General features: G+C 43.2%; 1 protein-coding gene across 5 annotated transcripts; it reads right to left on the bottom strand.

The window, feature by feature from the left end:
- Window positions 1-2: 2 nt before the first annotated feature.
- Window positions 3-21654, bottom strand: LOC135236871 (nesprin-2-like). Of its 5 annotated transcripts, XM_064303457.1 has the most exons (14): window positions 21346-21653; window positions 20092-20169; window positions 11777-12053; window positions 11541-11691; window positions 10981-11163; window positions 9589-9726; window positions 8390-8584; window positions 7431-7659; window positions 6569-6675; window positions 5854-5914; window positions 4958-5136; window positions 3917-4030; window positions 3406-3470; window positions 3-1764 (listed from the first exon to the last, which is right to left on the bottom strand). In XM_064303457.1, exons 3-14 carry the CDS (start codon window positions 11965-11967, stop codon window positions 1530-1532), a joined length of 1848 nt encoding a protein of 615 aa, XP_064159527.1. In that variant the 5' UTR covers window positions 11968-12053; window positions 20092-20169; window positions 21346-21653; the 3' UTR covers window positions 3-1529. The 5 variants fall into 5 exon arrangements, with proteins under 5 accessions (XP_064159527.1, XP_064159529.1, XP_064159528.1 ...); XM_064303459.1 differs by lacking the exon at window positions 20092-20169 and having other exon boundaries at window positions 11777-11978; window positions 21346-21654; XM_064303458.1 differs by lacking the exon at window positions 20092-20169 and having other exon boundaries at window positions 21356-21653.
- Window positions 21655-22498: the final 844 nt, after the last annotated feature.

Here is a 22498-nt window from a genome sequence, read left to right as displayed (position 1 = left end):
CATTCTTATTCAACTTATTTTATTTCATGACACAAATGTAGTTCATCTCATGAGTCAAAATAAAAATACAAATTTTCTAAAAGTGCAAGAAAACAATACAATAGAAAAATGGCATCATCTCCAGTATGCCAAGATATCTGGAGTTAAAGCTCTGCTACATCTTAATAGGTGCAACTCACAAGACAAAGGGTCAGACCACTAAAAGGCAGTGGTTCATCTGTTCATGCAGAATCTGTTCCAAACAAAGGCGAGAGTTTTTAAGGCAGCTAAAAATCAAGACAAAAATCAAGCAAAAGACCCAACAGTAAACTAGCTCATTCCAACTACACACTAAGCATGTGCAAGTATAGTTGCTTATCGCTGTTGATTTCACCAAATACAATGCATCTTTTCAACACTACTCTTAGTTCAGCATGGGGACATACTTTCATGCGTATGGTGATGTGCATTAACGTTCACTCAATAATAACGCACAGCGACACAGCACGTCAGACCCTATTATCACTCAGGAGTCCTGCTGCCTCTTGACAGACTGCCCATAAATGTGAGGTGTTCACTGATGATGTATAAAAGGCAATAAATAATTTTTCCCGCTGGGTCTCTTGGTGTCGCACCAGATGGGCCAGTTCATTGACTGTGCATCAAAAGCTCATTTCAACCCCTCCCCCCAACACACACACACGCGCGCGCACACACACACACACACACACACACACACACACACAGTTTTATCACACCCTATGAGTATTACTCCAGCATCATCAGCAAAGCAAGGCAGGGTGACAATGCAATCCCTGCAGTCACAGGAGTGCCCCATCAATGCCCCAGCATTTACAACATTAACTCCAGGCTCAGGCACTTAATAATATCAGGTGCAGGAAACTTCGGCTGATGTACGACTACTTCAAATTATACCAGGCTGTCTTTTTCTGTCGTTAACATTCAAGTAATTAAATGGTTAAGAATGACGTGATAAACAATAGGCTTTTTTTTCTGGATAATAGTAATCATCAGATAATCCCTCACAAACCTAATGCTTATTAGGACAGCTGTTTCAATTTATTATACAGAGGCATTAATACTATAAACCATTTTTATAATGGATTCTTAAACTTAAGAACCACTCTTACTGGCTGTTCAGAATCCTCTCTGTGTAGACTACTACACCATGCTTATTACAGGCAAAGGGATGATGGGTAATTTTGCACCAGCTGTTCAATCAAATCATTGCTGACATTAGATTTCATTATGCATTGGCCTTAAACCTTCTTATACAGGGTGACGTACGTGGTTTATCACTCAATTATGTTGTCATGCCAAATATTTTGCTGAGGTAATTCAGTTTAAACACTTGGCCAAGTGGATCAACACCAGGGATTCAAACATGCAAATCTTCTGGTTAGTGTCCATTGCCCAAACCAGTGCACCATTATGCCATGCCAGTCTGTTTTCTCTGTTGGTTTTGCAAGGGGGGGGGGGGTGGGCACTGGCAGGTGCTGGCGGGGGTGGAATGGCGGGGTCCTCTGCCCTCATGTGGGCGGGGGCCCATTGACGTAGCGCAGCAGAAGGTGAAAGGAGCGGTTGAGGGTGTTGCCGTGGCGGCAGGCGGGGACGTGGGCGCCAGGCAGGAGCCAGATGAAGAGCGCGAGCAGCAGGGCCATTAGGGCGTAGAGCAGGACGGAGGCCCTGAGGAGCCAGGCGAGCCGCGGGGCCCCCTGCAGCCAGGGGCCAAAGCCTTTCCTCCACAATGGCCCCTCACTGCGCCTGCAGGGTGGGGGACGTAAGACGACCACAACAGAGACAACATTAGAACAGTGCAATCCCTTTAATCCCATTACACTGCATTATGGTCTTCCAGCTTTGAAGCCACACCCAAATGCACCGCTAAAATGGGGTAATGCACTTTAACATTTGTGTACTTTGCAATCATTCTTCTCCCTTGTGCATGCACCTGTCAATGCCGAGGCTGAATTGCTTTGAAATGTGTGTTATTTTTAATTCAACATTACTGGGTTACTATTATACAGAATCCTTCTCAGCACGTTGATTAAAAATGCATACATTTTGCCATTCTCTGTCATTGGTATTCATTCATTAGTAGTCATCAATTAAAAGGGTATGTCATCATCAAGTGCTTGCCAAACAGTCACATATGTATTTATACCTATAAATTCTGAACTTAATTACTGCACAGGTCTTTGTAAAACAGGACTTTGTAAGACATGAGTGCAAAATGTCAAAATGTTGCAAAGTATGAGTCAAAAAGGACCACAGCATGTGCAACATGATTCGGACCAGCTGGGTACTCTCCATGTGAATGACAACCACAAAATATTGCATTCTATTGGTTCATTGAAGGTATATATTTTCAAACAGCATCTTACACAGTTGGCAAAACTGCCCAATCAGCTTCAGGAGGCCAAGCAGATTAAAGGAATTATTTCAGTTTTAGTGTATGTTTGCAACTGGCCCTGAGAGTTTTTTTGTGCCATTAATGATCATTTAAATACTTAGACAATTATGTCCAATTATGAAATAAGATCTTCAGCTTCATTGCCAAACATTATTTATTTGCGCCTGAATTTATAGAGCTGCAACAGATGGAGCCTTAGAGGTTGAACTGGGAAGGTGAACTGGCATTATGATCTCCCATTAAGAGGATGACAAGCCACATTTTCAATAGATCTGAGGGGTCTCAAGATAGTGGGTAAAAGTGACATGGATACAATTCTGTCATGCATTTTTGGAATTTGGAATTGCACAAGCAGGAACCATTTGCAGTCCTCACGATTCGTCACCGCTTTGAACTGCTTCTCTCCTGTGTAGTAGCGTTGATACTGGAAACTGTGCCACTGTGTTCCTTTTTCAGGTTTTTTCCATTTAGCCAATTAACCAGATCAATCAAAGCATGTGAACCCAGCAGACATAGCAGAGATGGATTTTTTTAACCCAGAAATTTAGACTTAATAATTGCTGCTGACCGACTCTTGAGGAGCAAACAGTGAGTTCAGGATTTTTTGTCAATATAGCATAATAAATGAATGATAATAACAGTGTATATTATCATTAACAGTGTATATAGAATATAACAATTCTGATGAAAACATCAGCACAGCACTTGCAATGACCTGTTCTCTCAAAGCCATTATACCATTAGACAAGCGTCACTGAAAAACATCAATAAAACATTTGACAAATACAGTGAAACACATACACACTAAATCAATATTTTGAGTTTGAACAAGGTCAGGGTTCAATATGTGTGAAGTAGATAATCATGATAAGTCTGTCAGGCTAGTATGACAGTAGATATGCAAGTGGTTTTATTATTATTCAATGTTCTAAATTAAGTTCTTAATGAAGCATTCAAGGTCGATGCCTCAAATCTCTCTCTCTCTCTCTTACCGCTGTTCAGCATCAATCTCGGCCTCCAACAAGGCCCCCCGCTGGCACCGTTTCTCCTCAGCAGGCTAGAGGAAGCATAACAAAGGAACCTGCTGAATGTGTGCTTGTGAAAGGCCAGCAGACTGACACAATCCTGCTGCAGGAAGGGGTTGCATTGTTTCCTTTTTCTGAGCAATCACAGATTTTCTCGCGTACGGAGGTAGACGTGCTCTGATTTAGTAATTCCTTTGTATGTGGGAGACTTCCCATTTCACAGAAACCTCATCACTCCACACAGGGGGTGCTAATCACATTTTTTATATCCTCCTCCCCCCTCCCGCCAAAACCAAAAAAACAAGACATTAAACGCATGCAGTTTATACAAATGCACCTTTTCTAATAGCTGTCTGCGTTTACAGTTTCATATGCTATGCATCTGACAGATTCAAGCATACAGGCACACCAGAACAGACTTTGACTATGATGAACTCCCATAAACATAGACACGGAAAAAAACACTGCCATGGCATACCTGAGGGTTTGGGGGTCCTCTGCAGTTTGTTCCAACATGGAGGGGCTCACAGTCCCCTGATAGGGGGGGGCAAGGCGTATGACACTCCTCAAAGCTAGGGCTAAGCCATGGCATCTTCAGGAAGGGTACAGAACAAAAAACACACCCACACAGGACACACAAACGCGCACACACACAGGACACACAAAACACACAGAACAAACAGTTCAATACCGGGATAGGGCACCACAACATTTTCGTTCAACGTAATGACACCCTTTTGTTACAATGGCAGGCAACAAATCACCAGGGATTCAGAGATGGGCTCCATTAACTAATGAGATGTCAGGAAACAGAACCCTGCTCCCATGGGGTCAAATGAAATCAGCAACGTAGCCACCTCCTATACTTAACTGCTGTGCTTTGACATGCTACTGTGGCCCCGTGGTATTTACTGTGACAGTCCCCCATGTTTTCCCATAATTACTCCTGAACCAAAAAAGCCAGTTAACACCCAAGTTCATTTAAATCCTTTAGAGTTGAGAATTGCGTCCCCAGCAGACAAAATCACTGGAATGTTTTTGAAACGCTAATGTCTCCTTACTAGCTTTTGTTGACTTAAAAAGTCAGACTCCTAATCATTGTGTGGCAACATTAACTTGTGACTGTGGTCAAACCAGAAATTTTGTAATCTTGGAGTTAAAGAAAGCCTTTTAGACAACCTTTTCTAGACTTTTTTCTTTTTATTTTAGCATTAGTCATGCAAATATATCGATATGATACTATTCATAGAACATGGGTGCTGGTAATATTGTGTTGAGAATTCTAAACATGAAATCAGCGAGTTCTACAGATGCAAGATAACTTGTGTATGAACAAGTGAAAAGGCCTGTACAAATGAATACACACAGAACAGATCACGAGTCTGCACTGTTACAGGTTTCTCTGCAGTGATTTCTATCATCGGGTTTCTCACATTTCAAGAGAAAAGAGAAAGAAAAAATACAAACAGTCAAGAACAGAATACACAGCAGGATGATTGGGCAAGCAGGGCACAGATACCTTTTGAGCAAGCTCAGTCTGTACGGCTTTGGAACAGGGCGTTCGCTCATGAATGACTGGGATGTGGCCGAGCCAGGTGCTAATGCGCTCTGGGTCAAAGGTCGCAAGCTCAGGTAGGTGTTTGCCGGGCGTGGAGGTCTTCTGGGGGCTCAGATGGAGATTATCTTCCTCTTTGGCACCTGTCAGTCATTAAAAATACACTCAGAGGTGAACAAGCACACTTAAAATGTCCATGACCACAGTGGCAGGTCAACGTACGGTGTAGCACCATTGACATCAAGTTAGAATAATGGGGTTGCTGAGTCAAAGCCAGTGTGGTACAAGGCCTTTACATTCTTGAGCACAGTATTTTACAAATTTATCTAAATTACTTCAAAATAAAAAAATTCAATCAATTCAAAAAAGCAGTATGAAGGATTAAAATTCATGGGGTGATTCAGTATTACAAAAAAAAACATTTATGAGGGTCCTAATTTCCAAAATCACATTTATAATGAAAATTTACAATAATAAATCAGAATACAACCACATTATGGAAATCCTGTGGAAAATGAATAACATAATTATTTTTTATTAATTCTGAAATGAGAACGATGAAAAAGTAAACAAGATCATTTTTTTCCCCGCAGTGCAGCAGACAATGTGCACAAACAGGAGGCATTGGCAATTTTCTGGGCAAGGCTGTCTGCTCGGCAAATGCATCAAAGTGATTTCATGCAGTTGACTGTGCTGGCAAAATACCTAATGTACACAGATGACAGTCCTGGCGCTAACCATCTCTCATGGGCAATCAGAGATAAAGCGGCTGTTTGCATGGGGGGCCATTGCCTCTGTGTGCACGTCTGGGGCTAGGTCACCTGCACAGCAAAGACACAAACAAGGGACGAGCGACATACCGGGGGCCAGGGTCTGGGAAAATGAGACGGGGCTTGCATGCTCCGCATTGCCGTCCGTGCTCTGAAAACAATCAGGAAAAGAAAAACCACATCAGTGCATGACTCAGAGGCACTGTTCACCCAATTTGACTGCACTTGCTCTGTGTTCATTGGTTGGTTTTAACAAATGGAAATCCGACCCAACATGGAAATAATGTACCGTCACCCAGGGGGGTTGTGGAATAATATACACTTCAGCCTGAAGTAGAATAAGCCTACGGCTGCAAGAATTGCCCTAAAAATGTAAGGGACCAAAGTGGAATATAGCCATTTTAGTACACAAGGGAAATTTCAATGCATTCTGGGTAAACTAATACTTTACAAACAAGACAGGTGCATCCAAGATGGGAAATTGGAGGGCAATATGCAGAAAGGATTGTAAATATTCTCAACAGATAAATCTATATCAAAAATAAACATATTCTGTAATCACAACTATTGGTGTGTATAGTTAACCCGATAAAAATAGTGAAATAAAGTGGAAAAAAAAAACTGCCAATAAAAGTGGTAAGAGAAAGCAAATAGCTCAAATGTTCCTAAACCAAATTACTCTCTTTGGATCATGTCAGTGAATAAAACAGATGGCCCTTCCCTTCTTTGCTTATTCCAGGTAGTAACACCAATATAATTATCTATCAGGAGTTTGACTGTTTTGGTCTGGATCACCAGTACTCACCATATCTGGTGTCCCGTCCATGGTCATATCTGACCTGGACCCATCAGAGCTCAGGTAACTCCTTCTCTTGGCATGTTTGGATGGCGACTCCTCTGTGTAGTGCAACCCTGTTCAATGACTCAGTCTTGCATTCACTGACATTTAAACCACAGCTCTTGTATTTTGCCCTGATAAAAGCGTCCTTTGAGCAAACAATGAAACCCAATGCCAATAAATCAGCCTTTTTAAAGACCCATCTGCTTTTATTTTTCCTCAGTTCAACTGTCAAAACCTGTATTGACAGTTTCGAAAGATCCAAAACTGAAAACTACGTGCCGTGTGCACTGAAGATTATGTCTTCAACAAAACAAACAATTTTGCAACCGGTTCAATTGCTAAGGATTAATGTGCACGGATAATGGTCTGAGCCTCAAGCAATCTGTGCCTTTACACCATTTAGACTGTTACATGTTGAAACTAAATTTTGGCAAGTCAGTCAGGTCTGATGACAATCGGGAAAGCAAAATATTGCAAACAAGGTGGCAATATTTTGCCTTCTTAATTTTGTGTTTCAAATTCAGCAAATTCAAAACTCAGAATCATTCTCAGTAAAGTTGTTCAATTGCCAAGGAATTTTTTGCATATGAATGATAAGCCTGAAAATAATCTGTAAAAAAGAGTGTACCTAGAGCATTCCCTTTGGCTCAATTAAACCTACATTTTGAAAAGACGATTGTGGAAAAAGGAGTATGTTTGGACAGCAGGGTAAGTGTCCTGTCCAATTAAATTTAATTAAATTAAACATGAATTTCTGTGGAGGTTTGATGATTGAAATGTTTACCCTTGTAGACTCTGCATGATGCACAACTCTATAGCTAGCTACCTGTTATGGCACTGAAGTATGAGGAGTCAGCATCATCAAATGAAACAGACCCCCCTACATCCACAGAGGGGTCCCATTCCAGGACCAGGTGGTCTGAGCCGGATGGGGCCTGGGGGCCTCGCAGGTTGGACAGGCTGCCCCGCTCAGTCGCGTCTTCATCCTCCTGTGGGATCTCAGAAGGGCACCCCGAGTCAGGGGGCGGGGCCAATAACCAGTCCTCCTCAAACACCTCGGGGAAGAAAACAGACAATGTTCTCACCTGCAAAATCTAAGGTTCTCTCTCCTGCAATCACAGACACACACACAGTCACAGACACAGACACAGAAACACACAGACACATGCATGCACAGACACACACAGACATAAACACACACGCAGACGTACACATACACACACACACACATGCATACACACAACCTAATACAGCAGGAGGGAAGGAGTGGACAGCCAAACACCTGCAGCATCCTTGTGCAGCGGTGGATGAAGGTGACGCACATTAGTATAAATAATGACATCATAGAGCTCTACAGTGAAGGGGGTTTTTCACCTCAATTACCTCAACTATAAGCAATCTCCTGAGAAAGAGGGAGCTATCAAGCGAATTAAAGTAGGGAAGGACTGCAGAGCCAGACTGAGAGTCGGGTTAGGAATCTGAACTAATCTCAGTTTAGCATCTCATCCAAAAGATCATGCCTCCTGCAGCAGTGTCCCAGTCGTTGTACTGGGACCTACTAAGCACTAAGCAGAGTAGACGAGTGGATTGAATTGGAGGTCTGCCCAGATCATCCATAAAACAGTGACATCAGGCATTGTAAAATGTAGTTTAACAAGCCAGCCCATTTGTAGGTTATTGGCTCTGACATCCCAGAGTCAGTCAGAAAGGAAGATGTAAGGAGGAGGAATGTGTGTGTGTGTGTGTGTGTGTGTGTGTGTGCTGGGGGGGGCAATAGGGCCGTACCAGCCTCATGCTGAGAAGCCGGGTGTGGAGCTGGCCCACCCCTTCGAAAACGCAGGCACAGTAGAGCAGCAGGTCCTGCAGGCCCGCCTCGATGTCCTGGGCGTCGGCCGGCTCACTCTCCTGGACAAGAGCCTCGCCCCACTCCAGGAGCCTGTTCAGCCGCACCGTGTTTTCCCCCACTGCGTCCTGAAAGTTCTGACCCAGAAACACAGGAGGGCCAATCAGCTGTGCCCAGGCAATCACCCACCAACGGCCTCCACACAGTCCAACAAATCAATGTGCATCCTACTGAACAAAAAAATGCGCTTTGATTTAGTTTGAAGCTGTTTGTGTGCTGGGATGAGATGAACGCTTCTAAAGTCCCTGCCAGTGTCATTCAATTAACCTTTATTGCCACAAGGTAGGTTCACTGAGCATGCATGCTCTTTTACAGCAATGGCTGTTAATGCCCCTCAAAGTGGCCTAACCTGCAGGGAGGGGAGAGCATAAAAACTCCACACAGAAAGGCCCCAGCCAGGATTCAAACCCATGAGGTAACAGTTCTATCCACCGCGCCGCCGTGCCACCCAGAGAAAAGGGTGTGGTCTCACACTAAGAGCAGGACCACACAAATACTGAGGATGGACTGTAAACACATCCCATGTGACAGCACAGCCAAAGCAGGATTCAGTGGCAAAGCAGGGGACCCTGCTGTCAGGGCTCCCTCAGAGAAACGGAACAAGGCGGAAAATTCGCTGGACGCAGAACTGAACCGGGTGTGCGTTTCGGACCAGTGCTTTAGATACTATCAGGTGCTTAAGTTTTTAAAATGTTGTACAAAGCCACCATGACATTGCATCACCATGGCAACAAGCTCCTCCCACATTTAAGCTGCCGCCAAGTTGTCTTGAATTTTCTGCTTTAGCTGGAGCTCATCCCATTGTGCTCATAGGACAGAAATAAATGTGCAGCGTGCGATAAGCGGGAAGCAATTATATTAAATCACTGCCTGCATTTCACAGTATTGGATGTGGCAGTTTCATGGAGATCCCTGATAAGACAATGTGGCCGGACCCTCAGTAAAGACCTAACAATTGTTTTCTGACCAGAGTAACTTAATTGAATTGAACAAAGGAAATAACCTCCAAAAAAATGCTCGTCCAGGAGCAGAAGCGTATGAAAGAAGTGGAGGGACCGCCCCCACCCCCACCCCCTCATACCTGCAGCTGCCGCATCTTCTCATGGTTGTCTTTCCCGGAGAAGTGCTCCACCTCCGTAAGCCGCAGGTTCATGTCCGCCAGCCAGATCGCCATCTCCTCCCGCTGGTTCTCAAACTCCTCCCGCTGAGACACAGAGCGCTGGGAAGAGGGTGGTTGGGTAATTGAAAGAGAGAAATAAAAAATTTGCTAATTAAATTTATTGAACGACCTAAAGAAATTCCCCGCAATTGTGAGATGGGGGGAAAAAAGACAGAGGGAGAGAGCATGGCCAACTGCTGACACTACACAGACATTGGGGACCTGTTTTCACGCCAGCATCTAGCTGTTCTGTTACTTTGGCCGGAAGATAGCCAGGTGGATAGGGAAACAGCATTACAGGCCATTAACCAGGACACCAGCAGGGACTGGCAGTTTACTGCGTCTGAGGAGAGCATGTTTATTTAGAAACACCAGGCAGCAGAGCATCCAAAACACTTTCCGGCAGTTTCCATTTCAAATATTTAAATATTCAAATATGTTCCAAGGCTAAGGGCAGGGACACTCAAACCTGGCTCTCGAGACCAGTAGTACTGATGGTTTTCTTTTCTACCTGATAGTTAATTGATAGATTAATGTCACTGATTGGGCGGAAATTTAACTCACCCGGTGTTTCAGGTTTAAAATATCTCTAATTATAGGGGAATAATAGAAACCAGCAGCACTACTGGCCTCAAGGGCCACATTTGAGTATCCCTGCTATAGGCTAGTTTTTCAGATTTAGTACAATTTATTGAATGAGTTTAATTCCTTTCTATGTTTCTTCATTATTTCTGGCCTTTAGCTTGGAAACCATGTATCTAATAACTGTGAGCAAGCCAGCCTCAAAATATGCCGCACTGTGATAGGCAGAGAGCCGATTACACACAGAAATGACACTGCTATTGGTGACATCGAGCAATAAAGACATTTTCTGAAATGCTTCCCAATCTACCCTTGTGTGTGTGCGTGTGTAAATGTGTCTGTGTTTATTAATGTGTGTGTGTATATGTGTATGTGTGTAAATGTGTGTATTTATAAAAGTGTGTGTGTGTATGTGTATACGTGCAAATGTCTGTGTTTATAAATGTGTGTGTTTGTGTGTGTGTGTCTATGTGTGTGCGTGTAAATGTGTCTGTGTTTACAAATGTGTGTGTGTGTGTGTGTGTATGTGTGTGTGTATGTGTATGTGTATACGTGCAAATGTGTCTGTGTTTATAAATGTGTGTGTTTGTGTGTGTGTGTATGTGTGTGCGTGTAAATGTGTCTGTGTTTATAAATGTGTGTGTTTGTGTTTGTTCTATGTATTTTTTTGTGATCAGCCATGCCCAGTTCAGCGTGTCAGGCTAAGCAGGGGGGGGGGGGGAGTACTCATACCTTTAGCTGACGGCAGATGCCATCCACTGCCTCGCTGACCAGGTCCCAGCGCTGGCAGCATTCCCGCACCATGCCAACCGACCTCCTGGCCACCGGGCCCCCGAAGCGGCGGGTCAGGACCCGCTGCCACTGCGTCAGGGCGTCCAGCTGCGCCAGGCGGGCTCTGCTCTCGGACCGCAGAGTCTGGAGCGGGGGCAAGCAGGCCAGGTGGCCAGTGAGCTGGGCTGCCACTAAACCATGACAGCTTTCCTGACCGTATGCGGGAGGCCCAGGGAAACGCGGACCACCATCTGCTGCCACGTCTTCCCGACATGTGGCCCGGTCCTCCGGCGTGGTGTACGTTACACGTGGATTTGCGCAAGACAGTCTTATGACAGCGGTGAGCTTTCCCTCAGTGTGTCGCTAATATACAATCACACTACAGTGTGGCAGGGCTACTGCACTTCCTGTCACATCATCAGGCTTACAGAAAATACTAAAGGACCTCACGGCAGGTTAAAAACAGGCTATTTCAAATCAAAACAACCAAGATCAAGCGCAGTCTGTTTCATCTGGCTTACCTCAAATTTCTTTAGCTCCTGTTTGGCAGTAACATAACAGACATGGGAGGAGTTTGGGGAAGCAGTTGACTTTTCTGCCAGTTGCAGCCAATCGTCAAAATGGGAGTGCGCCGTCATGAATTCACGCCACAGCGTCCACATCTCCTCCAGCCTCACAAGGGACAGAGAGACATGCCAATTTACTCACTGGTAACAACAGAACACAACGAACAGCTGCACCACTAAGAGACACTCACTGGATGGATCTATCCGCAGAAGTGCCACCATCTTGGCTCAAAGGTCCCACTGACAGCCAGTCATGGAGGTTGTCATGGACATATGGTGAACCGGGTAGATGGCGCTCAGCGCAATGCCAGGTGGTGGATTCCACGTACGTGTCCATCCCAACCTGGGCCTCTGGGCCCTCTGTTACCTCCTCATCGCACATCCCATTCCCTCCTACGGGACAGACGAGACAGTTTACATGGGCACCCTGTGAAGCTTCAGATGGGCCCTGGCATCATGGAGGTCCACCTGTCCCAAAACAGAAGAAACATAAAAATACCACTGAGCAAGAGGTTCACAAATATAAAGAATCAGACATTTCACCTGGTTTTCTGTCCATCATAAATATCATCTCTGACAGGTGACAGTAAGAATTAAATTGACTACCAAGATTTCAGCCTACGGTTAACAAGCCCAAACAGATAGATGGCAAGTCTCTTTCAATAATGCTAGGCTTTCAGGCAGTAGGCCCATCAGAAACAGGCTTTTATAAATGCACTGAATGAAGAGCATTACAAAAGAGTACATTTTTATTCAGCTAAGATATTACATGCATCATTGATAGACTACAAAATAACAGCAAAAAAAGTTTTTTTTACAAATGCATTATATTGTAGGCAACACCATTTGATTTTATGCAATACGTGTATAAAAATTTATGTGTTTTACATTTTGCATCATTACACTTTTTATAGCAGGGGGGCCAATCCTGTTCCTGGAGATCTACCATCCAGCACGTTTTCATTTCAACCCTAATCTGACACACCTGATTCTGCTAATTAGCAGCTGAATGAGATCTCTTGCTGTTGAATGAGGTGTGCTGGGTTAGGAGTGAAACCTACAGGATGGTAGATCTCTGGGAGCAGGGTTGGGCAGTCCTGCTCTATATGCTGTCACTGATTGAACGCATGATACCAGCTTATGTACTCACTATTTAGTAGAATCAAGAGCATTGTCCTGTACTACATGTATATCAATGATGTGTGCACCATCTTAACTGAATCCATGGATTTTTATTTATTCACAATACAGGCTTTTATAATTGCTGTATTTTCTGAAAAAAACCATCTATCATGTGGCATGGCATTACAGGAAAATGTGAACAGTTCCCACAGAAAATGTGGAAAATGATTCCTTTCCCAATCAGGTAGCTTTCAATACTTATCTCAGAACAGAGCACAGAAAACTGCACATCAAATAAACAGCTGGACAATAACATATCATTTAGAGTGATGTCAAATGTCTTGATAAGGGGTGAGGCATATACTGTTGCCATTTTTCCACCTACCATCCTAATTAATGGAGTGTGAATGCCTCCTGCCCCCAAACAACACTTTGTGGCCGCGTGATATTTTGTTGGCAACTTCATCCTTTTTGAACAGTGGGATTTGATCAGTATTTAATTAAAATCTGGGTACATTCCTCTTGTGGTAAGATGATGACGATGGTGATCCATTATTTATTTACAGTGAAGATGTGTAGGACTTACACAACCACTGTGAAGATTCAAAGTTGAAATACAAGCTAACACCCCAGCCACGTGACTTTCCAGGTTGGGATGGGTTGGCTGCCTCTTTGGCCAAAATTTAGGTTCAAGAAGCCCACTGAAAGAGGTCGTAGAGGACTTATGGAAGGGCAATGACTCACAGAGAGGCTGTCACAAGTAGCGACTGTCACATGGAGTTACAAGGCAGTAGCGTGTATGGGCAGCAAGCCTCGAATGTGTGTGCGTGTGTGTGTGCGTGTGCGTGTGCGTGTGCATGCGCATTTGCGCATGTGTTCGCGGCAAGTGCGTGTGTGTGCACAACGTATGTGCGCACATGCGCGTGTGTGCAGAGTGTGCTTGTGCTTGTGCATGTGTGTGTGCGTTTGTATTTGCCGCATGCGTTTGTGTGCGTGTTTGTGTACATGAGTTTGTTGGGGGGAGCTAAAAAATGGCAGGCCTTCAAAAACTCCAGGGAGGCCTGTGACAACTGATGCCCCCCACCCAACCCTCCAGCACAGCCAATGCAACAGCAGGCATGTCAGTGCCCCAGATGGCCCGCGGGGGACTGTGGAAGGAAATATATACACTCTTTGAATATTTTTTTAAACTCGTGGTGGACTTGGACAAAGAACGGGAGTGAGATACGGATTCAGAGGAAACAGAGAGAAAATGAACTGAAATGGATCAGGGCGCTTGACAATTCTCACCTGTGACTGCGAAATTCATTTTGACCCTGGGCTGTTATCTTGGTATTCCCACATGAGACGATGCCCCCAGCCCCCCAAAACCCACCCTCTCCCTCAAGCCCCCTCCCATCCAGAGTCTTCACTGTCCTGACACATTTTGCATAACAAGCATTTCCCCTTTTCCCTCTCCTTCTCTTGCTCTCTTATTATCCCTCTCTGTCAATACCGAGGTCCAATAGCCATTAAGCACACAGCAAAAAGCCGGAAACATGAGGAAAAAGCAAAAAAGAACCAACTGGCAGATCAGTTATTCATTGCCTTTATTATGAACGCCACTACTTTCCCACAATCCAGTGAGAGCACAGCTTGAACTGCACATTGGGCTATTCAGAAAGAAGCGGACTACAAAAAAAAAAAAAAAAAAAAAAAAACGAAAAAGGTCTCACGTTTGGAAGTGGGAGAACAGTGTTGCTTCAACAAAGCTTTACCCTCATCGGAAGGTATTAAAGTCAGCCGAGTTAACCCTCAGGCAAAGGACTTGAAAAATCTATCTACATTTCATTACCTTTGTAAGTTTAACGTGAGCTTGATTCCTGTTTTGCAAATAATGAGTTCTCAGATGTCATCGTTTCTAAAGGCCATTCACAAATTGCATTAGCGTGCGAAGACGGAGGTATTGTTGGTTTCTAGTGTTTTTCACCTTTCTCCATCACTCTGAAAAAAAGCTGAGTGGGCCAGGTGGGGAATAATGCAGTCTCATCAGGTGTGGAACAGCAGTATCTAATGTCTTGTGTGGAACCTATAGACCTGGATACCTTACAGAAAGTCAGGTTTCAGCCTCATCATTTCCAAACGGCAACTTTTCACCGGAGGGCAGGATGCCACCCCTTGATATATCCCTGCCTTTCAGTCTACACTGCTGCCTTCCCTCTTCTTTAAGGTCCAGAGTTTGCAGTTTATGGCCGCTCAACTGCAGAAGGCACGTTTCGACCGTCGGATTTACTGCTTTCTCACAGGAGCAAGAGGAAAAATATGAAGGGTAAGGTAATAGGGGGCTCTTTATATACGTGTGACATGCAACAAAAGAAAAAGCATGTCACCAAAAGTCCTCTTGGGCGCGACCTCTCAGGAGACCAGAGGTAAAGAAAGGAGAGAGCGTAGCATGCAGGTCCCTCCGGGCTTCCTTGTATTTTTCCATGAAGGGCTCTGCATGTAAATATGGGAGGTGGCAGCGAGTTGAATAAACAAAGCAATAAAAAAAAAAACTGCTATCTGCGTGGAAAAAAAGAAATCAGTCACCATTTCAAGCAGTAAGTTCCAATGCCAGACACAGGAGATAAGACGTTTAACTGGAGGCGCAAAACAAAACAATGAATGTGTTAATGACAAAGCTGCGGAACCTGACTCCTAATGATGTTGTTCTACGGTGGACACAACGCTATCAGATACCTGTGTTACCATGTACAGTGCAACAGCTTTCCAGAGAGCAATCTGTAATGGAAAAGGCTTGGTTTCCAGTGACACGTCACCAGTTGAGACTCGCAGACATGCCCCAATGAAGCTAAATATTTCTGCAGTGCATATGAGTTCAGAGTAACAACGATTACATTATGAAGCCATCAGATTTTTAAAAATCTTTTTTCTTTTTGGGGGGGGGGGGGGCAGAATGTCTACAAAGAACATGCTGGGACTTTATGCTTAAAGTGATCGCGTCTCACGCTGCAGACAATCTGAATAAACAGCAGCTGAGAACCAAGAAAGGTTTCTTTCTTTTTTTTTATCTTAAGGGGAGAGCCATAAACTCTGGCCTTCCAGAGCATGGGGGGGGGGGGGGGGGGGCTAAATTGCATTACTCGATGGCCCATGCCAGGGCACGCTGAACTGATAAAGTAACAAACCATGTCCTGTCCCCTGTTTGGGATTGTTCGCCATATACCTCCACTGACCTTGGCTGTAGTCAGATACCATTAGAGGAAGAGGGTTCGCCCCTCATTTCTGCAGGGTAATCCAATCTGACTGAACGCAGACTCTGTAACCGGTATAGTCCATCGTTCTCTCATTCCTCATGTTCCATTGCTCTTCGTCATTTTAAAGTCCTGTCCTCCTTTCTCTCTCCCACCCAGTACAGCTCACTTTATTTTATAGCCAGAAGCACAGACATCAACAAGGTGAGCGGAGCACTTTCTGAGCTGTGCACATTTACGTCAAGACTGAAAATAACTATAATTGCCACCCATTTCCTAGAAGTCAATCTCTGAGCATATTTTTCATCACACGCTGTATGGGTGTGTGTGCGTATGTCTGGGAGAAAATGTGGGGTTCTGCCCATTGTCCTCTGCTTCAGCCTACCATAGAAGGAAGCATCTGTACTCTGGTATCTCTGGTGACAGCTCGGGGACAAACAGGCAGCTCACCACGCCGAGAAACTGTCTCCCATTCCCAGGGTAACATAAAAGCCCCCAAACTGAACAATTACTCCTTTCTGCCACAGGACAAGGAGGAGAGGACAGACCCAAGACACCTGATCTTAAACCCTGTTCCCTAATCCCTACCCCCTCACAACACACACAGACAGACACACACACACAAACAGGCACACACACACGCACACCCAAACACACACAAACTTGCACTAACACACAGACGCACACACACATGCACACACAGACACACACACACGCACGCACACACATGCACACACACACGTACAAACACACACACACGCACTCACAAGCACATACGCAAGCACACACACAGAAACAAACACACAAACACATATGCGCATACATACACACACACGCACACACAGACACACGGACGGACACACACACACACACACACACACACGCACACACACACACACACACACAAACATACAAACAAACGGGCAAACACACACATATATACACGCACACACCCACAAACTAACACCAATACTGTGACATCTTGATAGGCTTTCCCAGAAGCACCAAACCTAGACCTGTATGTATAATATTTGGGGTTGGTATCTTGGTTAGGACAGCTTGCACAAAATCATAAGTTTGCCAGGAATCCCCTCACACCCTCTACCCAGAGTCTTCATCCATCACTTCCCATTTACCACGTTAACCCGATTCTATTCTGTTCATTGACAAGCCAGAAGAGGAGCGTACCATTACGACACAACCTGACAATTCAATACAAGAGTGGATGTAACAGTTATTTCAACCCTAACATTGTCATTTCAAGAAAAAAATATTCTCCGGTTTACTATCCTTGGAAATCACAGCTGAGACATGTCCCCACAGAAGCAATAGTTGTAATTTTCACACACAGAAGCACCTGTCATCGTGTAGAATAGGCCATATTTCTGAGAAAGGTCATGCTTGTCACTTGTTATATGCGACACAAACATAAGACCATAAGAATAGCTTTCTAATTATGTCTCATTTCTATATTCCATTTCTGCTCGTTTGCAACAGGAGGGGTGGCAAACAGCCCTGAAGATTTTAAATGGCTCTTCCCTTTCCAAATCTAAACAGCGCTACATTATCAAGAGTGTGAAAGAGCAATGACCACCCAGAAAAACAAACACAACCGGTACACACCTGATCTGACAAGACTCAAGCAAACACTCTCAGCACACACCCCTGAGCAGAGCGAGGCATCTACCATTTCAGGTTGTGCCTACGCAAGAAAATCCACGGCTGTCTTTGGCTGTCTGTAGTTAACATCGAGGTGTGAATTCTCACCTCATTCTTTTTAAGAGCACATTCAAGAACAGTCTGTGATGCACAACAGATTATTTTAGTCTGGATTCAAACAAACGATCAATCCACTAATGCTGTAGTTTGGAAATCCTAACCAAAAGTTTTTATATTTTTGCATCATCGTGACAGTTCCTTGCTTGCATTTTCTTATATTTGACATATCCATATAACGTAAACTTGTGAATTTGTAAGGTGCCTACACTAAACTCATGTGCTCAAACAAAAAGTCAGATCGCCCACAAAAAAGTCTGGAAGGCATGTCAAAAATCAAAACGGAAGACCACCTTTTCAGTCAGTCACCTCCCATTTTTCTATTCATGTTGAGCCACTGTCTCACTACATGTAAAATATTTAAAGATGCTGAGTTATCATCAGCACAAACCATGAATTCTGTCTGTGCACACGCTCCCAGTTGTTCTCACACAGCCCTGCTACATGGAGAGGTGGGTGGGGCCACAGCCACCTCAAACCTTGTCCAAAATTAATTAAATGACTGAAGCAGGTATCTTTGCTCACAGCACCTTTATAAAATGGTGTGCATCGGAGCAGTTTTCATTTAAATTTGGCTAAAGGCTGTCTGTTTTCACATCAGTAGATTTCTGACAGAATAAATCCATTAAAATGATAATAGTTTGACCTTCGTCATAACTTTGCAAAAAGACTCAGAATAGACCTAATATTTGTATTTCCTGTCAGAAAATATTAAAATGAATAGAAGGCGCTTGCTCTTGCTCTTTTGCATCTGAACACAGTCCTAATAGTTGAAATAGAAAACCAGGCCTATTTCTCCATGTTCCACAATGGTGGGAGCTAAAGGAACAAAGCTTGAGTGGGTCAGCAGCACCTGGACCAAGTATGTACAATGAGGAAACAAATAACCAACTAAAACACAGAGCCGAAATCAAAACGGGGCCACGAAGAAGTAGATACTGTTCAGTCGACTAAACCGAACTGGGTGAAAGTAGCTAATTGCCCCCCAGGATCGAACACACCCTTCACTGGAAGATCTTATCAGGTATTGGGCGCTGGCCTGGGAAAGTGTTCCCTGCACCCTCTGCGCAGTGCTTTGGCTGCGAGAGAACATGAACTGTGCAGAGATAATATTGTGGAAGACTGACTCACAAAACACGGTTACTGCCGCTGTGGGAGTCCGACGCACGCGTCTTCCCCTGTCTACAACGCAGTTTACGACACCGTTTCAAATGTGTTCAACAATCCCCGCAGTAAATCAGCACAGACGACTATGCAATAAAATCCACCAGCTACCTCAAAGCAAAGGTATCACGCTCTTTCTATTTGTCCAGGAAGCCTAACGTGTTGAGAATCCGGATGTACAGTACAGTAATCAGGGATAAAAGAGAGACAATAGAGTGGCCACAACGGCTGACACTAAAAGCAGCAACTGAGTGCAAGCCAGAGCCCGGAAGCCACATCCTACAAGATCAAATCAAGTATCCACTGAAATATTTATATACTCCTTAAGGCAGTGCTTATCATTGGAAAACACAGGACTCCTACCACCTGCATATACTACATGACTCCAATCAGGGGCTCCATTTTGTTACAGGGATCAAGAACGTAAGATTGATCTAGTGATCCCCTATCTGCAGCAGCTCCATCGCTAACATAGTTTTAAGAACAGGCTTTGAAATCAGAATTTACTCAGACAACAAAGCCACACTGTGCCAGACACTATTCTTATGCTAATGAGGTTATGAGGAGCAAACTTTAAGTGAATCTGCATGATTAGGGGATTTGCACTGTAAATGATGAGGTCATTTCAATCTATACTGAGTGTATTCTTTTTTGATGGGTTTGTTTTATCTGAATACTGGAAATTCCTGTAGAAAAGGCAGGATCCCAATCAAAGGAAATAAAAGGACTTATTAGCTATTTGTTAGCTTTGATATCGAAAAACATTGCTGTGTAAAGCTGCACACAGTACATACACACAAATATATATATATATATATTATATATATATATATATATATATATATATATATATATATATATTTAAAGCCCTGTTTGATTTTCAGTTTAAGTGACTGTTGCCATTGGATAATACATTAATCAGTATTCAAGAATCATACTCTTAACAACAATGCCATCAGTCAAAGACCATCATTCTTATCGAATGGATTAAGATGTAAGGCTTTCAAAAACAGTACGTGTTTGACTGCAATTCAGCAGACAGCAGCCCTAAGCTATACATCTACTGTGTTGCAAGATCTGCTCACGTGGTTTCCAACAGGCTACCACGTGTTACTCAGGCTGCAGATTTTTTAAAATTTTTATTTCAATATAGGAAGGGAAACATTGAATTCATGCACATGAATCGATCTATTCAGAGGGCTTTTAAATACCATGGACTTTGTGGTATCTTTAAAGGACAAGTGTCAGACTTCTTGCTTTAACCTGCTCCACAATGGGATCAATCAACTCTGCAATAATAAATAAAATTATTGTTAAAAAAAAAAAAGGATGCGTCAACATCTATTTCTGTCATCTATTATTTTCCTACCCAATCTCCATATAGGCCAGGCAGGAACATCAACCTGATAAACTTGAATTGAAAAAGTGAAGTTTTTACTGTAATATTACATTAATGGTAAAATGAGTGTTAATTGTTGTCTACTAGAACATGACAGGCCATACAATGAGCACCATGGAACTTTAATTAAACTTTAAAATTAAAATGTAACCACAGTGAAGGCGAAATGTGCAAGTGTTATTACAAACTGCCTTGTAGCTTCGCAGGAACGCACCTTCTTTGGCAACAATTCTATAACAAAAATATTACATTGTCCTCGTAATTTGTTCAACTGTCCTTTCATCTCTGAAAATGATCGAAACGCTGCTCAGGGGGATATATTCAAACCGAAGTGTATACAGTGACAGAACCTATTTTATATATGATGATAAATAATACTGGCAAAATAACGACCCGTAACGGCTTCCAAGGATAGATTTGGGGTATCATCATTTTCAATACAAGAATGCACCTGAGAAAATCACGAGTCATGCATCAATGTATCTTAAATAGTCAGTTTCAGGGTTTAAAACCGGTTCCATGTTTAATAACAGTGTAGGCACATTGCACTGGTCTGGTGACAAAGTTGCTTCCTTAAAAGAAGTTCCTCCAAACAATTAACACAGCTGGTGTACCTGCACAAATGAACAATAATGCATTGTGGTACTAACAATTCAACCAGTCTTTTCTTAGTATTACATAGAGATCAAGAATTGATACCTTGGCCATTTACCAATCAGCTAAGTACTAATTATCCACGGAAATTATACTTGCGGGCTAAATGGTGAATAGCAGCACAGCAGCAGAATTTACGAAACTAACGTGTCATTCTTACATGGAAGCGACCATTCGGGAGGGACTATTTCATTATTTCAATGTTGCCTGATGAAATTGTATTTGCAGTGTAGGTTTTGAACGCTCAATTAGTTTGCACCATTTTTACACGAGAATTCAGCTTCCCTAACTTCGGTTATTTAGCCTACCCTACTCTTACCAATACATTTATATCAAACTCAATTAGAAATAGAATTATAAGAAAAACTATCGAGCCAACTAAAAAGCACCGATGACAAAATAAATAACTCACTTTTACGTACGTCTTCCAGTCAGTTTCCTTCTTTTCTAATTCTTCCTTTCTGCAACACGAGACATCTGCAAGACCAATCCATTAAAGGAAAAGTATATTATTGAGTACTCAAGGCCTATTTCGGCCTATTTAGTGCGAAAGGGAAAACAGATGCAAAGACTAATAGTAGCACTAGTATACAGCCCTCCGTTCTCACTCAGGTAAGTAAACAAGTATTTCGCCGAGAGCACGCCTGAGTTTCGAGGTAACAGGTAACTTGACACGACGGGTCATCCAAAACCACACCTCTCTTTCCTCTCAGTGCATCGTCAATGCAGCGTTGCGCTTGGCTGTTCCCAGATGCTGCCATTGCCAGTTAATTTTTTTTTTTTTTCTGACCAAGCAAAGCTCAGACTAATTAATTTATTGACATATTCTAAACAATTTTCTAATGAGAGTTTCGGATAGTTTGTGTGCCCCAGGAGTACAGTACAATCAAATGGATAGGCTTACAATAGCCTATTTGTGAATTCAAATACAGGCAGTATACATTTGTTTTCCTGTCGGACAGAGTGGATCTGAAGTAAGGGAAGTGGTCTTACATCAGTGTCCAAAGATCAGAATAATATTGATTAGTTATTCTTTTTGCCCTTTTCCTGCCTAGTAGCTTCAGAAAAAATGGCAGATGTCTTAGTAGAAAAGAGAGCTCTACTATTCACCATTTGTCTTACAGCAGGCCACTGGAAAATAAATGGAAAAGAAACCGCTCAGTGTATTAATAGTGGACCTCCCATGGGTACTTTCATTCATTAAAGAGAAACAAAAGCAAGACACTCCGCAAGGCAAATCTTATCGGTGCCAAGTCAGACATCCTGTCACATGGTACAACATAGCAAGCAGAAAAGCCTAATTTCAGTTTTTAAATCAGGTTGAGCCTGATAACTTTGCACTCTATTAATATCTGAAAGATTTATCAAATGACTTTCAATTGTGTTAAGGAGAACAGGAAAAAATTATGCTCACTTGGTTCCCTTGTTCAAACAGGAGCAAAGCCTCATGTACACTGACGTCTGTGCAACAGACTAGAGAGAGCCTTCACTGCAGCCACTGAAAATTATTAGCAGGGTATGTCAAAATAGCCCTCGCAGATAGGATGGACATGCGTACCCAGTCA

This window comes from Anguilla rostrata, chromosome 12 (assembly GCF_018555375.3).
Source record: "Anguilla rostrata isolate EN2019 chromosome 12, ASM1855537v3, whole genome shotgun sequence".
NCBI classification, from domain to species: Eukaryota; Metazoa; Chordata; class Actinopteri; order Anguilliformes; family Anguillidae; genus Anguilla; species Anguilla rostrata.
Note: the sequence above shows the minus strand (reverse complement) of the source record. Positions and strands in the feature narration are given on the sequence as shown.